The following is an 18128-nucleotide window of genomic DNA, read 5'->3' as shown; positions in this document are numbered from 1 at the left end:
ATTAAATGCTTATTGAGTATTATCATTTAGGTATTTTGCTGCTTTTTTGAGGTTGAAACATGTAGTTATTTATTATCAACTGAGGGGAGTGGAGGCATAATAGCACTGCCAGTCTTATTTATTTTTTCATGCTGGGCATTGAGCCCAGGACCTTGTGCATGCCAAGCACATACTTTACCCCTGAGCTACACCCCTCATCTGCCAATCTTGAATATACAATGCTAAAAAAAATTCAGTTGGAAGGAATGTGACTTTTCTGAGTAAAGAATGTTCCTTAGAATATTGTCTTATCTGAAGTTTAGAGAAGTGATAAACTGATAGAAATCAATTGAAATGAGAAAATGAGATACTTCCAAAGTAGTCAGATCACTAACCAAGGGTAGCCAGGTTATCCTTGCATGACATTCATCCCAGTCTTTTTTTTTTTTTTTTAATATTTGCTAATGTGAAGATTTTTCTAGACCTTAAAGCCTTTAAAAATAAGTTTGTTCATGCCTAGTGTGGTAGTATAAACCTGTAATCTAGCAACTCAGGAGGCTGAGGCAGGACAATGACAAGTTTGAGGCCAGCTTCAGGAACTTAGTGAGATGCTGTCTTAAAAAAAATAAAAAAACAAACAAAAAAAAGAAAAAGGGACTGGGGATGTAGCTCCTTGGGTTCAATCCCCAGTACAAAACCAAAAAAAAAAAAAAAAAAAAAGAAAAAGAAAAGCAGGTTTCATTGTAGTGGACAATGTATTAAAGTACAAATGCATCTACTTGAACTAGAGATGATTTGAAACTTGGAATTGGGACAGACTTCTGAGAATTTATTGTATTGATACCATTGTTTTAGATCATGCATGGAATAGACAGCTAGTCTATAACTGTTGCTTAATTCTATTTTTGTTTATAATTTATTAAGCTTAGTATACATATAACTCAAACGTACAATGAAGATGTGACCAAGTGATATAATAATTTTCTAAGAATTATAGCATATTAATCTATTCTTTATTTTGAGACTGGGGGTTGGTATCATATTATAAATATTAAATCCAGATATATTGGAAAACATACTTGATTGAAAATTCTTGTTGGAAGACTAAACCATATACATATTTTCAGTTAAACATTTTAAAAACTTAAGGACAACTCATTGTTCTATGATATTAAAGGGTGTGATGTTTGAATTTTTTCAAACAGCGACTAGGAACTGGGTTGTAGATCAGTGTTAGAACATGTGATTAGCATGTACTATGTCCTGGGTTCAATGTCCAGCATCAAAAGACAAAGAAACAAAATTGCTGGGAGATTCCCCTCTTAATAATAGTGTTTATAGTGCTTACTACCTGTATTATAAAGTTAATGTAAAAACTTTTCTTTCTTCATAAAAATAACATGTAATTATTTCCCCATTCAGAAAAAATATAAAAAAGTACAAAAATGAAAGTAAAAATAAATATTAATATTTAATATTAACATTAAAAAGTATAAAAATGAAAGTAGAAATAAATATTAACATTTTAATATATGTTCCTTTTTGCATATATTAATAGAAAATAGATTTTTACTAATAGTACTTTTTAGTTTCTTTAGTAGTAGATCATGAAGATCTTTCTTTACCTACAAATATTTTTAATGCCTGCATAGGAATCTATTGTATAGGATAGTGATTTACTGAACTAGTCCTCCAAAAATGCACATTTTTACTATATAAAATATTGTGTATCTATATGTATATATGTAAAAGTAATTATATACAATTATATATAATTGTATAGAGAGATATAGGTGGGATTATATATTATAATATATATTATATTATAATAAATATATATTTCTTGAAATACTTGTCAAAAATTCCCAGGCTCCTTCCCAGAACCACTGAATTATAATCTCCCACAGAGAGGCCAGAAGCTATATTTTTAGCAAGAATAGCCGGTCATTCTTGCCGTCAAGGAGGTTTGGGAAATCATGGTCTAAGCCAATAAATCCCTAGCAACCATCATGCTCTGAAGTGTGTACATAAAAGGTAGGACATGCAGTCCATGCTGAGCGAGTTCTCTGCTAGCTTCATTAACAAGGCATGTTAATTAATGGCCCACCCCAGCCAGCCTCCCCCAGGACTGATTCATTCTCTCTCTCTCTCTTTCTCTTTGTCTCTTGTCTCTCTCAGAACATGTATTTGGAGATATCTCATTATTTTCTTAGGATAAATTCCTAGAAATGGAATATTAGGGTAAAAAATACATATACTTTAAATTTTGATGTAATAGTCTTATGTGATCAGATTGTTTTGTAAACAAAGATTTAATAATAAAGGTGTCAAAATAGCATTTATATTTCTCTAATTTTTCATTTTAAAATTGACTTTATTGAGCTATAAATTACATATAAGAAGATACACCTATTTTTAATACATGGTTTGATGAATTTTGAAGAACGTTACCATTTGTGAAATCACCACCATTTCAAGATACAGAATATTTCTCTTATCTCAAAACATTGCTTGGTGCTTCTTCCCAGTTAGTCCTGGTTCAGCCAACCATGTATATGCTTTCTATCACTATAGATTTGTTTTTTTAGGGTTAAAGAAATTCATACAATGTATATTCCTTTCATACTTAGAATATTATGAGCAAGAGAGATGTTAAACTCTCAGAAACGTGATAAATGTTAAGGTCCATATGTCCATAACAATAAGTGAAAGCTGTACTTTATAGCATTTATGTGTCTAGTGATATGTGTTCATTATTGAAAAATACAAAGAAACTAGAAAAGAAAATTAAAGTACCTTTTATGATACTACTGGCCAGATGTACTTGCTAATGATATTTTGGTATAGTTTCTTAGGTTTTATGTATATATACCTTTTGTATGAAATTGGGGTTTTATAATATATGTATCATTTTATACATATATAGTTATATGTATAATTTTGAATCCATCTTAATTTTTATTAATAGCAGCAGACATTTTTGAAACTTTTTAAAGATGGTTCTGTGGCTTTGATGAATGGAAAATACCAATTCAAATTGGCTTAAACCCTGAGACAATGCATTCTCTGTCCTTAATGAAATTCTGTGGGAAGGACTCTCTTTTCACACTAGAGTCACCTGCTCACTGGTCCTATCAAAGGCCAGCTCTTTCTGTCTTTCTTCTCTGCTCTCCTCAGCTTTGGCTTCCTCATAAGACTGATTCCACTTGTGCTGGCAGCTTGACCTGCAGAGGCATTCTGGGGCTGCCCATGCCTGTTAATGAAGCTAGCGAGAGAGAACTTCTTGCTCAGCATGGACTGCATGTCCTACCCTTTATGTACACACTTCAGAGCATGATGGTTGCTAGGGATTTATTGGCTTAGACCATGGTTTCCCAAACTTCCCTGATGACAAGAATGACCTTCTGTTCTTGCTAAAAATATAGCTCCTGGCTTCTCTGTGGGAGATTATAATTTGGTGGTTTTGGGAAGGGGCCTGGGAATTTTTGACATATGCTTCAAGTGATCATTGCCATTAAGGAGATTTGAGATTTATTGTAGTGGAATGGATATTGGTGAGTACCACCACAGAGCTGAATTCTTTGTTGGTTCCAGTTTTCCAACTGGTGGTTGGGTAACATTTATTTATTCATTTTTAAACTAAATTTGTTTTTATGTAACTTATGTAAGTTATTTTTATGTAATTTGACTTTTCACATTTTACAATTTACTACCATTTATAGGTTACTTTCACAATTTAATGAGGACTAGAGGTGAAAATCACTTTGTTAAAATATTTCAATGTAAAGGAGTCATTGATATGGGAAAAGCCCCCAATAAGAACAAACTCACAACATTTACAAATGAGTGGTATGAATGATATAAAATTTCAGTGTGTGTCAGATAGCACATCTTTATCAATAGTGGGGCCACAGGGAACTTAACCAATTGCTGGAATTGTCAATAGTGAAAGTCTTTTTACCAAGTGGTTAAGTTGCAACCTATTTTTATCCCCAGAAAAAATATTATCATGAAAGTATCACCTGCCTTAAGAAAAACATACTTGAGTTAGTTCAATCAGAGGCACCAAAAGAAGTTTTCAAGTTTTGACCATATGCAGTTTGCATTCTTTAAAATGTGTATGTAAATGAAGATCTTGATTCATGTATTAGGAGCCTAAAATAACTACTGGTTTCTGTTCAATAATCACTCTAGAGCTGCAGCTTTGGAACAGTTTAAGTCTCTCGGTGCTGAGCCCTTGGAGGTGGACTTGAAGGAATCGGGTGAGGGACAGGGAGGATATGCAAAAGAGATGTCCAAAGAGTTCATTGAAGCCGAAATGAAGCTCTTTGCCCAGCAGTGCAAGGAGGTGGACATCCTCATCAGCACAGCACTTATCCCAGGTATGCCACTGAGGAAATGGTTATCTTTAAGGCATTTATATTAATAACTTTTTAAAAGCTAAGGCTGAATTTTTTTTTTTTTTTTTTTTTTTTTTGTGCTGGGGATTGAACCCAGGGCCTTGTCTGAGCTATATCCCCAACCTTGAATAACTTTTTAATATTTGAATTCCTTTAAGTGAAGGTCAATTTTTCTATTATAAAAGTGCTAGAAAATGAGAGAGCACATGACACAAATCATTGTAGCCCTTGAGAAACAGTCATGAATAATTTGGTATGTTTCTTCCAGTTTGTTTTATATAACCCTGTTCATAGCTCATTCTCCTTGTACCATATTATATTCCTAGCATTTCTATTTAAATTTTGATAAATTTTTAATATTCTGTTCTTTTTTAAGATGCTATGTTCTTATTGTAGAAAATTCAAACAGTATGGATGTACAGATGATCAGAAGTTCCACCAGAGATGACCATTACTTATGTGTGTGTGTGTGTATGTGTGTATTTATGTATATATATATATTTTTTTTTTTTTCTTTTTCTTTTTCTTTTTTGCAGTGCTGGGGGTTGAACCCAGGGCCTTGTGCTTACAAGGCAAGCACTCTACCAACTGAGCTATCTCCCCAGCCCTATATATACATGTTTTTGATATTGGGGATTGAACCCAGGAGTGCCTAACCACTGAGTCACATCCCCAATTATCCCCCCCTTTTTAAAATTTATTTTTATTTTACATTTTGAGATATGGTCTTGCTAAGTTGCTTAGGGCCTTGCTAAGTTGTTGAGGCTGGTTTGGAACTTGTGATCCTCCTGCCTCAGCCTACTAGGCCACTGGGATTACAGGTGTGCACCACTGTGCCTTGCCATTTCTAATATTTTGATGATCAGTTTCTATACGTGAGAGAGAGGGGGAGAGAGAAAGTGATAGGGGAACTTTGTGTGTATACATATGTATTGGTAGAATTTCCAGTATACATTTTTACTTAAGGATATGGTGCTTTGTTACTTTCTAATTACTTTTTTTTTGACATGTTTGTTCTTTCTAACCAAATTATGAACTTTTCAATAGCAGGAATTACTTTTTAGACCCTTCACAACATCTTCTAGATAATATTTGTACTCAGTGAATGATGTGAAATTGATAAGCTTTTATTAACCAGTAAATAGTGGCTTTTTCTGGGAAGATATTGTAACAAAGAAACTTTCCACTATTTATTCTTTCCTTTTCCCCTGTTCTTTCCTTCTGTTATTGCATAATAAATACCATGCTGACTCTAATTTTTTCCTTTCTGAAAAAAAGCAGTCCAGATAAGAAGACCTTAAAGGATTCATGGTTGATTGTGTTTGTTCCTGCTAAGGGAGCTAATTTTCTCCAGAGGACTATGGAGAATTAGAAGTTTCTTTGTCATAGGGACGGGGTGAGGAGAAATTCTCTCTTGTCACCCTCCCTCACTAAAACAATCTGGCTAATATCAACCTAAGGACAGGGAATCAATTGACATGAGATCTATGAGTTTCTGTGGGAAAACATGTTCTCCAAGTCTTTGTGTCCTCTATTTGCCCAAATGATAGGGGAGCTGGTCCTTCCAGATGCCTCATCCCACCAGAGCTGGCCAGGGGAGGCACACAGAAAAGAAGGTGATTTGGGCTCAGTGTGTGGAAGCATCTGTGAGTGTAGGAATGAGGCCTGTGTCTTAGTACTAGAGGTGAATGCTGATCAGGAACCATTGACCTAGAATGGTGTTTATCAAATCTGTCAGTCAGGATAGAAGTCTCATTCAAGCAGTAGCAGGGTAGCACTTCAGGATCCTGCCCTTCATTTTGGCAAATGCTCCTGGTTTATCTCTTAGTCAAGTATATTTGGAGAGGAGATGGGGAGACCACCATCTGACCATTGAGAGGTATTGGGGAGTGAATGAAGTGACAATTTGATTAGATGTAACATTTGGCCAGCAGAGGGCACTAAAACATTTACTAATGGAGTCAAGGATGGAAGCTAGCTTTAGTTAACAGATACTCTAATAAAAGAACCGGGAATAATCTGGACATTGTGTGTGTGTGTGTGTGTGTGTGTGTGTATGTAAATATATATATTTTTTTATTTTTTAATTTGGTACCAGGGATTGAACTCAGGGGGCACTAGACCACTGGGCTACGTCCTCAGCCCTATTTTGTATTTTATTTAGAAACAGGGTCTCACTGAGTTGCTTAGTGCCTCACTGTTGCTGAGACTGGCTTTGAACTTGGGATCCTCCTGCCTCAGCCTCCTGGGCTGCTGGTATTACAGGCATGCATCACCGCACCCGGCTAGATTTATTATTGATTATATAGGGTGGCAGTAAGTGATAGAACTTAAGACTTCTTGTATAAACACATACTGAATTTTAGGATCTACTCCTATAATAACTTTTTTTTTATAAGTACTTTATAGTCAAGTGTGCTTTAGTGAAGAGTTACATTGTATGACATGGTCTTGAAGACTCCTTGAAGAGTTTTGTTAATCTCTTCTGCTCAGCTTTTCCTGTTTTCCCAAGCCACAATTTTTATATTAAACTTGCTTGAAGTTCTTGGTTGGTACATTGACCCAGAACTCACTCTCAATGGCTTTCTGGAAAAAAACAAAAAGTAAAGTTAATTATAATATCATAAAGATAAAGGTGATTTTTCTAAAGATCTTTCATATTTTGGGGGGGGACTGAACACTGAAAGTCTGAGCATTGAAAAACAATTGAAAAGATTATGTAAAGGTCCAAACAGCCCTTGGAAAACTGTTCTTGGCATTGTACCTTTATTGGTTTATGTCCTGAACCTTTACATGGGTCACCTGATGGCGGGGTGGTCCAGCTCCTGAAAGCCGAGAGCAGCAGTTGTTCTCAAGTTTTCCTTGAGTGGATTCAAAGAGGATTAAATCAGCTGTCAGAAGTTCTCTAACCTGAGACTTTGTGGTCCAGCATCTGTGGAAGGCTGGACTGTAGACCTGGCATGGATCAGAATGTTAAAGAGGGACATGGGCACATAGCTGTTTTCAGGTAGCCACTTTAAGGAGTCAATAAATTTTCATTGCTCTTGAGTATATATCAGTCAGTGGACTTAAAAAGACAATCACCTTGTACTTACATGTAGATTGTACATGGAATGAAATAGTTCTGCAGCCAGCTAATTGTTATGCTGCCTGACATGTCCTACTTTCTTCTAGTTCCCCTGCTGGGTTGGGCGATGGGTTCAAGGTGAAAATGTCTCCTTATGCAGATGACTTCAGGATAGAGCCTATCCACTGTCTCATTTTCTGGTGCTGTGCACAGAAGAGAAAGTTCCCAGTCTTCCTGTCCAGTTCGTTGACGTTGAAGCTATCGTTAAAGTTAGTCAGCCCTGCCTTTCTGGAAATGTTCAGGCTTTTCTATTAAGATTTTAAGATGCAAGACATTTTTTTGTACTCCTATGATTTGGAACCCTTGTAGAGAGACTTAAAATATTTTATGAGGAAGGAACTGAGTCCAGTTGAAAATCCATTGGGGTGGGGTGAGGAGGAATCATAATGATTTTGCATTGACTGTGTCCTGGGCAGCTTTTACCTTAAGACATTTTATATCTTTGCATGTCTTCTCCTTCTGTGTGGAATGCCATTCCTGCTCTTCCCTGCCTTTTGAAGTCTCACTCCACTCAGTTAGCTCTTCCTCCATGGTGTCTACTGTGCTCTACTCAGTAGAGGCTCTTTTTTTCTGTACTCATATTGCCTTACATGTGCTTTGTATTATAGCAGTGCTCAATACATCCTGTGTTCTGTGTCCCTGTGAGTGCAGCAGGAATGTTCCATTTGTCCCTGTCGTGGCCAGTACTTGGCATAGCACTGTGTACACAATAGCGGTTCAGCAAATGTTGCTGAGCTCTTAATTCTGAATGCTTTCCTTAGATCTTGACTGGTACAATCTCTTTCATTTTACTGGTGCTATCTAAAGAAAGATAGCACACCCTATTGGCTCACTTTGAGGTAGGAACATTGCAGAGGCTAATTTAAGAGTGGAAACTTAGCTTTCTTAAATTATTCAAAACTAGGACACATGCCCAGTCTGCAATTTGAGGAGGCTAGCTAGGCCTTTCAGGAGTTTGAATTAGGAAATAGTGAAAGATCTGTTTAGGAATTAGAAAGTGTCTTGTCAGGAAGGAAGATATCCAGTGCTTAATTATAAATTATAATTCCTTAGGCCATATATACTTGGACCTCTTTATGGAATCTGGATTAGGGTTTTTATCAGTACCAGATAGGGTCTGTAAAATACACCTTTCAGAGGACATTTGTGGTGATTTTCCATGACTGGAGAATTGGGAGAGAGTTATTTTCCTTTGATATGCTGTGGCCTTACATATATGAGACTGAACCTAAGAGATGTTGTGGTCTCCTCGAAAGTTGCAACATCGATTCTCCTTCTGGTGCCACCTGTTTCTTCGAATCTGTCTTTCACATGAAGTACAATCATAGTGTAAAAATGGCTTTTCAAATATCATGCTAAGAGAGATAAGCCAAACCCAAAAAACCAAAGGCCAAATGTTTTCTCCAATATGCGGATGCTAATTCACAATGAGTGGGGGTGATAGGGAAGAATAGAGTTACTTTATATTAGGTAGAGGGGAGTGAAGGGAGGAGAAGGGGTATGGGGGATGGAATGATAGTGGAGTGAAACAGACATTATTACCTCATGTATATATATGACTGCAAGGCTGATGTGATCCAACAATATATATAATCAGAAAAATGAGATTATATTCCATTTATGTATGATCTATCAAAATGTATAAATGCATTCTACTGTCATGTACAACTAATTAGAACAAAAAAATTAAAAAAAATTTAATAAAAAAAAAAAAAGACTTCAGTGGGGCACAGTGGCTGTAATCCCAGTGGCTTTAGAGGCTGAGGCAGGAGGATCTTGAGTTTGAAGCCAGCCTCAGCAACAGTGAGGCACCAAGCAACTCACTGAGACCCTCTCTCAAAATAGGGCTAGGATGTGGCTCAGTGGTGGAGTACCCCTGAGTTCAATCCCTGGTACCCCCACCCCCCCAAAAAAAAAAGACTTTTCACAGTAATTTGCAAAATTGTACTTTTAGGCAGGAGAATAATTGATACAATAATAATTGATACTCTCCATTTATGTAGTTCCACAAAGATTTTTCCAAAAGTCAGCATTCAGGTTGTTCTTTTTGCCTGGTCTGTTTTGATCTTAGAAGTCGGAACTGTAGACTACATATCAGGGATTCCTGACTTCTTTGGAATTATATTAATTTTAAGAAACTGATTATCTGATTTGTCCGCCATCTTTCCTTACATCTATTTTATGACTATATGGAATTTTGTAAAATTACCTCCACGAAGTTTTCATTCCTTTTGAGAATTTTTGAAGGACAGGGAGAAATACTTCCATGTTGCAACATCTAGAGTTAGTAACCACAGGCTGTCTACATACCTCTTGGTAGCTTTCAACACAGGCAGGGCAACTTGTCATCAAGAGAAGAATGCCAGGAGTTTGGAGTTTTCCATTGTCGTTTGTCTGTCTTGATTTCTTAGGGTGTGTTTGAAGAAACTCATTGAGTGACTGGGCCAAATTTAACAAATGTTCTTTTAGGAAAATTTATGGCATAGAGTTTTGTTTTAGTTTGGTCTGTTATTTCTCCTAAAGTATGTTGCAATCTCAAGAAGGCTTATGCTCTCCTCCCTGGCAGTGCCTGAGGTGAGAAGGATTGGAAGGTTGAGGCTGCCTCAATGGTGAAACGGCACTGATAGTTGGTTGCTGCTCACTTCCTGGCACTTCCCACCATATACATTTTTCTGAATCTCCTGTCTTCCATTTTGTTGTACTTTCTTGTGCTTCAATATTATTTAGTTTGGTTTAGCTCTACCAACTCTCATAGATTAGCCCCAAAGTGTGACATTTATAGACATTTCCTTCTTGTTCAGTTAACATTGATAGGTAGGTTCACACATTGGCGGGCAGCTCTCTTTCCAGTGTCACCTGGAGACTCACCTGGCAGTGTTGCTGTCTTCATGATGAGGCTCTGGAGGTCATTCTGGGCACCGTCTCATTGGAGAAGTGTGTGTAGGAGAGCTGCAAGTGGCACATGTCACTCCTGCACACACTTCTTTTGCTAAGACTCGATCACCGGGCCAAACCTAACTGTGAAGGAAGCTAAGAAATGTTGCCTGGTTCCGAGCCCAGGCGTAAGAGAACATCATCTTAGTTTTTAAGGCTACCGTTGCAAAATACCACAGATGGACAGCTTAAACAAAAGAAATTTATTTTCTCACAGTCTTTGGTGTCTCCTGGGGCTTCTCTTCGTGGTATGTTGCTGTGTTCTTTCCTCTCTGTGTGTGCATCCTTGGTGTCTCCTTTTGTATCTAATTTTCTCTTCTTTGAGGACACCAGTCAGGTTGGATTAGGGTGGACAGTAATAGCCTCAGTTTAACTTAATCACATTCTTAAAGGCCCTGTCTCCAAATACAGCCATATTCTGAGGTGTGCTGGGGGTTATGCTTCACCATATGAATGGGGGCAGGGGTGGTGGTGTAATTCAGCCCAAAACAAACATCGATTTCTGTGCATAGCTAACAGTCTCTTTCCTTTTACCCACTTTGTTATTTTATCTGTTTATGTTTAATCCATTCTTGGGAACTCAGAGGAAAAAAGCATAGTTTTAGCCCCAAGTTAAATAGATTTAAATTCTGGTTCCCATTACTTAACTGTTGATTTGTCTCTCTGAACATCAGAATCCTCATCTCCAAAATGGGGATAAAAATTTCTACTTTGAAGAGGTGTTTTGAAGAATAGATGAAGGAAAAACCCAGTGTAGGGCCCATGGAACGTTAGCATAATACCTTTTTCACTGATGGTGCCTTGTCTTGTGCATGACATTCAGGGCTAAGATGTTTATTGGCTTCTGCGATGAAAGTCCGTACTTTTTCAAGGATTATGTGGAAACTTGAAGATGATGGGTCTCCTCCTGAGGTTACATACTGAAGCCAGAATTGGGAACAGGTAGTTAGTGTAGAAATAGGGGATCGGGTCAAATCGGGGAAATGGCCATAAAATCATCTGCCTCTGGAAGTTGGAGACTGCCCCTGGAAGAATGGAATGTCAAGGATCTCCGGAGCCCATTGATTACCAAATTTACCTGCCTTTATCAAGAACTGCAAGCCAAGAGCTGCTAATTAATGCCCCCTGGGCCCTTGCCTGCCTGAATCACCTTGGCCCTCCCCCTGCCCATGGCTTTTCACTTAATGCAAAACCAGGCCTAGTCACGTAGGCAGGAAGGAGAGATAAGGGGGGAGAGAACTGGAGAACAAAAGAGAATTTAACCTATAAAAGATGTAGGGTGCGCTCACTTCTTGGGACTTTAGAACATCAGCCATGGCCCCCTTCTCCCTGCCAGGAGAAGTCTGTATTATTAGCTTTAAATAAAACCTGCTTAATATGCTTGCCTTGGCGTGCTTCTCTAGTGTTCAATCTTCAACATTAGAAGGAGCAGAACTCGTCACCGGTAAACGGCGGTATCAATACCAGCATGTATTAGGTGGCAGTTTGGCACTGGATTCCTTGGGGAGAAGCATGACTTAACTGCTTTTTATCTGAATTTTCTGAAGATACTCTTTTTTTTTCTTTTTATAGTAGGGATTGAACACAGGGATGCTGTACCACTGAGCTATATCCCCATCCTTTTTAAAATTTTGTTTTGAGACAGGGTCTCACTAAGTTCCCATGCTGGCCTTGTGATTCTCCTGGTTCTGCCTCCCAAATTGCTGGGATTACAGGTGTGCTTCACTGCACCTGGCTTGAAGATAATCATTTTTTGAGGCACTTTTGCCAGTTAACCTCATTGTTACCTAAATTGAAAGATATGGGAAGGAAAATAAATAATGCTCTATTTTTTTTTTTTTTCTTGCAGTACTGGGAATCGAACTCAGCGCCTTGTGCTTGTGAGGCAAGCACTCTACCAGCTGAGCTATCTCCCCAGCCCCAATAAAGCTCTATTTTTAAAAAAGCCTTTTAATTATTTTATATTAACAGAACAATAAAATCGAAATTTGTACTATATATTCATTGCCTCAGTTTTCAAGGGATGTTGGTAGCTAATGTACATCCATACATTAAATATGTGGAAGGAACACAAAGAATCTCATAGATTCTATAAGAATATCGTATTTCCTTATCCGAATGCCTTCTTTGTGATGCCTTCTAAGTTTGGCAGATTATTTTCCTGTTCCTATATGTTATGAAGTCATGATGAAATTTTGATTCCTTTGGTTTTTATATAGATGGAATTTTGTAGCTGTGTGAGATCAGTTATTAAGATAATAATTGAAAAATTGTTATATACATGTTCCTTAATTGTGAGACAGAAGCTTGTTTATAGGTTTCTTCTTTAAACAGATATTTAGAGACTTCCCCAATCTCTTAAAAGATGCTGTTGATGGAGTCATATTTTGTGAGTATAGTATTATATAGAGAAACATCTTCAAGAATCCCATTTATAAAAGCCAACTATTTGCCAACCTAACATTCTCTTTGTTTCTGCAAAGAAATAATTGATTGTGCAGAAAAAGTTGTTCTCTAGTTCTAGGGGTAGAGCTCACACGTGAGGCACTTTGCTTAGCTATTTAGGCCTGGGTTGGAATCTCCTCATGTTCATGAGCACATCTGTCCATAGCCTCTTTACAGTGATGGAGATGGCACATCTGTATTTCACCCCACCTTGGAGCTGGCTGAAAGATGTGCTAAATAATGGGTCTGTGGATCAGATGTTCAGATATTCAGTAATTTCTTGCCACATCCATTTATTTTTTTCTCATATGTACACATTTGTATAAAATTATGTCTTTACCTCTGACTTTTTTTTTTTTTTAAAGCTCAAGATCCAATATTTTAAACTTCATCCAAGATCTTGAAATTTCATATGAACCTTTGGTATAGATCAGTTACAGTGCCTTTGGCTACCAGAAGCAAAATTCCAACATGATCTGCCTCAAGAAAGCAGATTTCTTGGTTCATGTTAACAGGAAAAAGTTCAGTTGTGCCTGTGGAGCAGTGTTTTTGGTCAGGAGAACTCTGGGTATGCTCATTTGTGCTCGTTCAGCTTTGTCCTACTCTTTGAGTTGACCTTGTCCTCAGTGGAATGTAGAAGGCAGCAGCAGCTTCAGGACTCCAGTTTGTTCCACACAATATCCAGGGAACGAGACAAGCTGCTTCTCATGGCTCCCTTTTATCCCTTGTAAGAAGGCCGGAAATCTATTCAGAAGCCCTTAGCAAACTTTCTCTTGTTCTTATTTGCCTTAATTGAATTATGTGCCCATTTTTGCACCAGTTCAAGTATGCAGAGCTATGAGGTTACACCTGGATCTCTGCGCCTGTCACCAGTAAGGGGATGTGGTTACCCTTAGGCCAGCCAGTTTGCTGCTGAAGTGGTTTCAGAGGCCACTCTTCCTGAAGCTCATGGACTGTGTGGAGGAAAAGGAATCAGAGTGGGGACAAAAGGAGTAAATGGGTGTGGGTAGATACTGTGTTGTTATAATGAAATTCTAAGCTATGTAAACACTGAAGTTCAGGTTGATTTTCTTTACCTGCTCAATTTTACATTTCATCAATATATAGTACGACACCACATTAAGAACTATCCTGTCTAATACTTGTTCATGAGAAATCTATTTTAGTTTGGATAAATACATTCTATAATTTGTCTTGCTAATCTATTTGCTAATATGGAGTTAGGTATATCATGTTCAGTTAAAGCAGAGAGTTTTTCTTGAGCCTCTGTCTAATTTGATGCTTCACAGGCCAGGAAGTGAAGAATTTCCCCATGATTACACGCCATTGAATAATTCCAGTAAATAATGCTAAATGCTCTTTGGAGTCATTATAAAATTTTGTGGTAAACCATTTCATCTTGGTGTCTTTTTGATCTTAATATTTTTAGTGGTTTCTTCTTAATATTTTTTTCATTTTAGTGTGATTGAAGTTGTCTGCCATGGCTTGATTCTTTTCCCAATAAGATAGAGTCTGAGAATTTATTGATTTCAGATGATCATGTTAGACCTGTTTTATTGAGAGAGGTATATTACAAATTTTTTTTTCCAGTAAATCTTTAGTTTTTGGCATTTAGGTACATCACTCTTTTTGAACTTAGTGTTGTTGAGAAGTCAATGATATATTCTTTTGCTACATAGCAATAAGTTGTTGAAGCTGTTTTTAGAAATTAGTATTTTTCTAGCAATTCCAAATTTTAATTCTTTTAAAATTATATCAGTATAAATTTGTTGAGAAATATGATTATGAAAATATACTATAAATTCAGTAACATTTAATAGTGAATTTATTTGTGCATACATCAAGAAACAATGCACATTCGTGAAACCTTTAAAAAGTCTGGAGTTGGGGGCTGGGGAGATAGCTCAGTCGGTAGAGTGCTTGCCTTGTAAGCACAAGGCCCTGGGTTCGATCCCTAGCAACCCCCCCCCCCCAAAAAAAAAAAAGTCTGGAGTCAATGCATGGTACACACTGAGGTTCCAGGAGGTCTTCCGGTATCCTATAGTACTCCTGTTCACCCCAAATACTGACTGGCCAATTGGGAAAGTCTGTGATTAAAAATTTCAGATAGGTGCTTTACGTACCCAGCCTTTCTAGTAATGTTAACTGTTGACTAACCTTTGAATGCAACCTCTTTCAGCTAGGTTTATCCATGACCAAAAAAAAAAAAAAAAAAAATTAGACCTCAGTGTTATAAGTAAAAGTTTCCTTAGTCTACACATGGGAGTCACTACATAATTACAAATTGAGTCAATGAATGAATGACTACTTGAATGATGACTGTGAGTGCTTGATGTCCTGCCATTGTCTTGGCAAAAAGTATGGAAATAACTTCCAAATGGGAAGGAACTGAGTAACTTCACCAGAGGAACTTAATGTCCATGAACCAGAAAGGAGCAAGCAATATTTCATAATGTTGGACATCATGTCACATCTTTCACCCAGTTTGATTGTGCCAGGAAATATTTAAAAATTTCTTTCTTAATTTTTTTTATCAAAGTGATTTTTAAAAGAGGGGTAATGTTAGGAAATGTGATAGTCCTGGCCTTTTTGTATATTCTATCTTTTGCAGATAAATGATAAATTTAATAGAAATGAACTTCAAAAGAGAAAATCCCAATGGTGCCTTCATAAAAGAAAATATCTTTCATCTGTGTTCTTTTATTAACTCTTCTGCAGTTAAGTCTTAAAATACTTAATATGTGCATTTTTCTTTTATCCTTATTTGTAGGACCCTCACCAGACTGTGTATTTGGAAGATTTTGCAGGAAACATTGGTTGTATTTTTCCCCTATGTTATACATTATAAACAATCTGTCCACACCTCCTGTTCTCCATCTTTGTCTCTGTCTCTGTCTCTGTCTCTCTGTCTCTCTCTCTCTCTCTCTCTCTCTCTCTCTCTCTATATATATATATATATATATATGTATATGCTTTTTATGTGGTTGTGCTGGGGATTAAACTCATTGCCCAGTGCAGGACAGGCAAGTGCTCTACCACAGAGCTATACCCCCAGCCCCTTTTATAAGTGTTTTGGTATGCTCTTTGATAGACTGTCCTAACTACACATTTAGGATTTTGCCATAGTAGGGAGGGTAGGTGATTTTGCATGAAGCCTTTTCAGTTAGTGAGTAAAGATGTTTGATCTGGTGCTTTTTCAAAGTTATTCTAATTCTCCTAGGACCAAATCTTAAACCACCTTCTCTAATTAAAGGAGAATGTGGTTGTGATTATGTGGAAATACTTTTTTATTAAAATGGTATGTGGCTTTTGTTAGAGAGGCAATGAAGTAAAAAATAGAAAATAGGAAATAAGAAATAACTAGAAAAAAGGAAATAAAGAATTTTAAGTGATCCTTCTACTTAGTGAGAAATACTTCACATTTTACCATTTCCTTTCTGCATTTTTTCAGTGCATTTTTATAATGTTAAGATCAAGGTGTACTATATCTTTTTCCTCATTTACAATTGCAAACTTTCCATTTGCTGCCATATGATATATCATTAAGAACCCTTGTCAATGTATTTTGATGGTTTTGTAGATTTTTCATATTGGGAATGTACTATATTTTATTTAATTTCCCCCCAATGTTGGACTTTTAGTTTATTTCCAGCTTTTGCCAATTAAAAAAATGTTCTTATAACATTTATTTCTGCCTAACTCATGTGTCTGCATTTTTACTTACTTTCCCAAGGATTAATTAGATGTTAAAAGAAGCATCACTGGATATCAATGTTTTTGGCCAGTTGATACACACTTTATAAGCTGATTTTTGAAAGACTGTGTAGTTCATAATGTCATCAGTAGGTTTTCTAGTTAATTGTTTTATCACAACATTAAATATTATGATTTTTAACTCTGCTAGTCTTAGAGGCCAAAAAAAGTAGTTTCTCACTTTTTACCCATATTTCTTTGATTTGACTGCAGTAGACCATATTTTTTTCATTTGTTTGTTCCCTTTTTAAAAAAATTGACCATTTATATTTATTGGTCATTTATCTATCAGGGTTTTAGCATTTTGTTTTTACTTAAATTTCTGTGAGCTTTTTATTAGACTAATTTTTGTCATTTGATTTTTGAAGATTATAATATGTACATTTTTCAAATTTAAATCTATTGATGCTCTTCTTTGTAATTTTCCTCATTGCTTTAAATTTATGAAGTAGTTTCTGTATTCACAAATTAGAGAGTTTTTTTTTGGGGGGGGGTTGGTTCTCTTAGTTAATTCTGACCTACCTAGTAAAAATATATTATATTTGGGTAGATTTTTTTTCCTCCAAAACCTAACTTATCAATTTATCCCATTTGTTCTTTCCATTTTGTGATGCCACATTTATCAGCATTAACTTTTATCATATTAGGCTATTAGAGTAAGATAGCATTTTGAAATTGTCTTCTCAGTCTTTCTCTTGACCTATTCTTTTGAGGATTTGCTCATTTGGAATTTTTATTTACTACCCTGCTTCTCTTTTGGCTCTCTTTTTTCCCCTTCTGTTTTTAATTTTCATTTCTGCACTTTTTCCAGAATTAAAAAAAATTGCTTCATATGTGAGTGCTTACGCACAGCTGCACTGTTAGATTTATCACTGTATTCCCTGTAGCCCTTATTAAGATTTCTTAATTTTAAAATTAGAACATTTGAGAGATAAGGAAGAGTACAGAGAAAAAAATGTTAGTCTCCTCACTCAAATATACCATGATATTGTTAAATGCTATTTGACAGAATTTACCACAGTCTATCTATATAGTATATGGAATACACACACACAAAACACTGAAATATACATGTGTATACGCATATACCACTTTGTTATGTGTTTTTTACTTATCATAATTACATATCTTTAAATATTCCTTTCCAACTGAAGTAGATTTTTAAATTATTCTGGTGATCCCCACCAGTCTTTATGCTAAATAATCACTCAGCATGAAAGAGTATGCTGTTGTTTCAAAAGTGATTGAGTTTTGGAGAAATAATATGGACAGAACACCTGTTATCTCTAAGATGCACATATGTGTATGTGTTTTTTAAGACTGCGTCAGCTATTGCACAGTGGTTTTGAGCAGGTTTGAGCAGGTTTAATAAGGGATCCTACCTAACTGGTTTGGCCACTTGATATCTTGCAAAGTGGTAGCATTGCAGTCCAGGGACTAATCTTGGCTATTGGTGTCTCAGAAAGGAAGAAGGAATCCAGAATTTCTAG

At 36.4% G+C, this 18128-nt stretch overlaps 1 protein-coding gene across 10 annotated transcripts in view; it reads left to right on the top strand.

Annotated features, from left to right (window-relative positions):
- NNT (nicotinamide nucleotide transhydrogenase) overlaps nt 1-18128 on the top strand; it is a 101481-nt gene that overhangs the window by 20516 nt on the left and 62837 nt on the right. For all 10 annotated transcript variants that reach the window (XR_013764678.1, XM_079145055.1, XM_079145056.1 and 7 more), the window contains one exon: nt 4174-4361. Coding sequence is in view for 9 of the 10 variants with exons in the window: in XM_079145055.1 (XP_079001181.1) it covers nt 4174-4361 (188 nt within the window). In the remaining variant the exon portion in view is untranslated. The remainder of the gene's footprint in view (nt 1-4173; nt 4362-18128) is intronic.

This window comes from Sciurus vulgaris, assembly GCF_902686455.1.
Source record: "Sciurus vulgaris genome assembly, chromosome: 6".
Lineage (NCBI taxonomy): Eukaryota > Metazoa > Chordata > Mammalia > Rodentia > Sciuridae > Sciurus > Sciurus vulgaris.
This window is presented reverse-complemented; position numbering and strand designations above follow the sequence as displayed.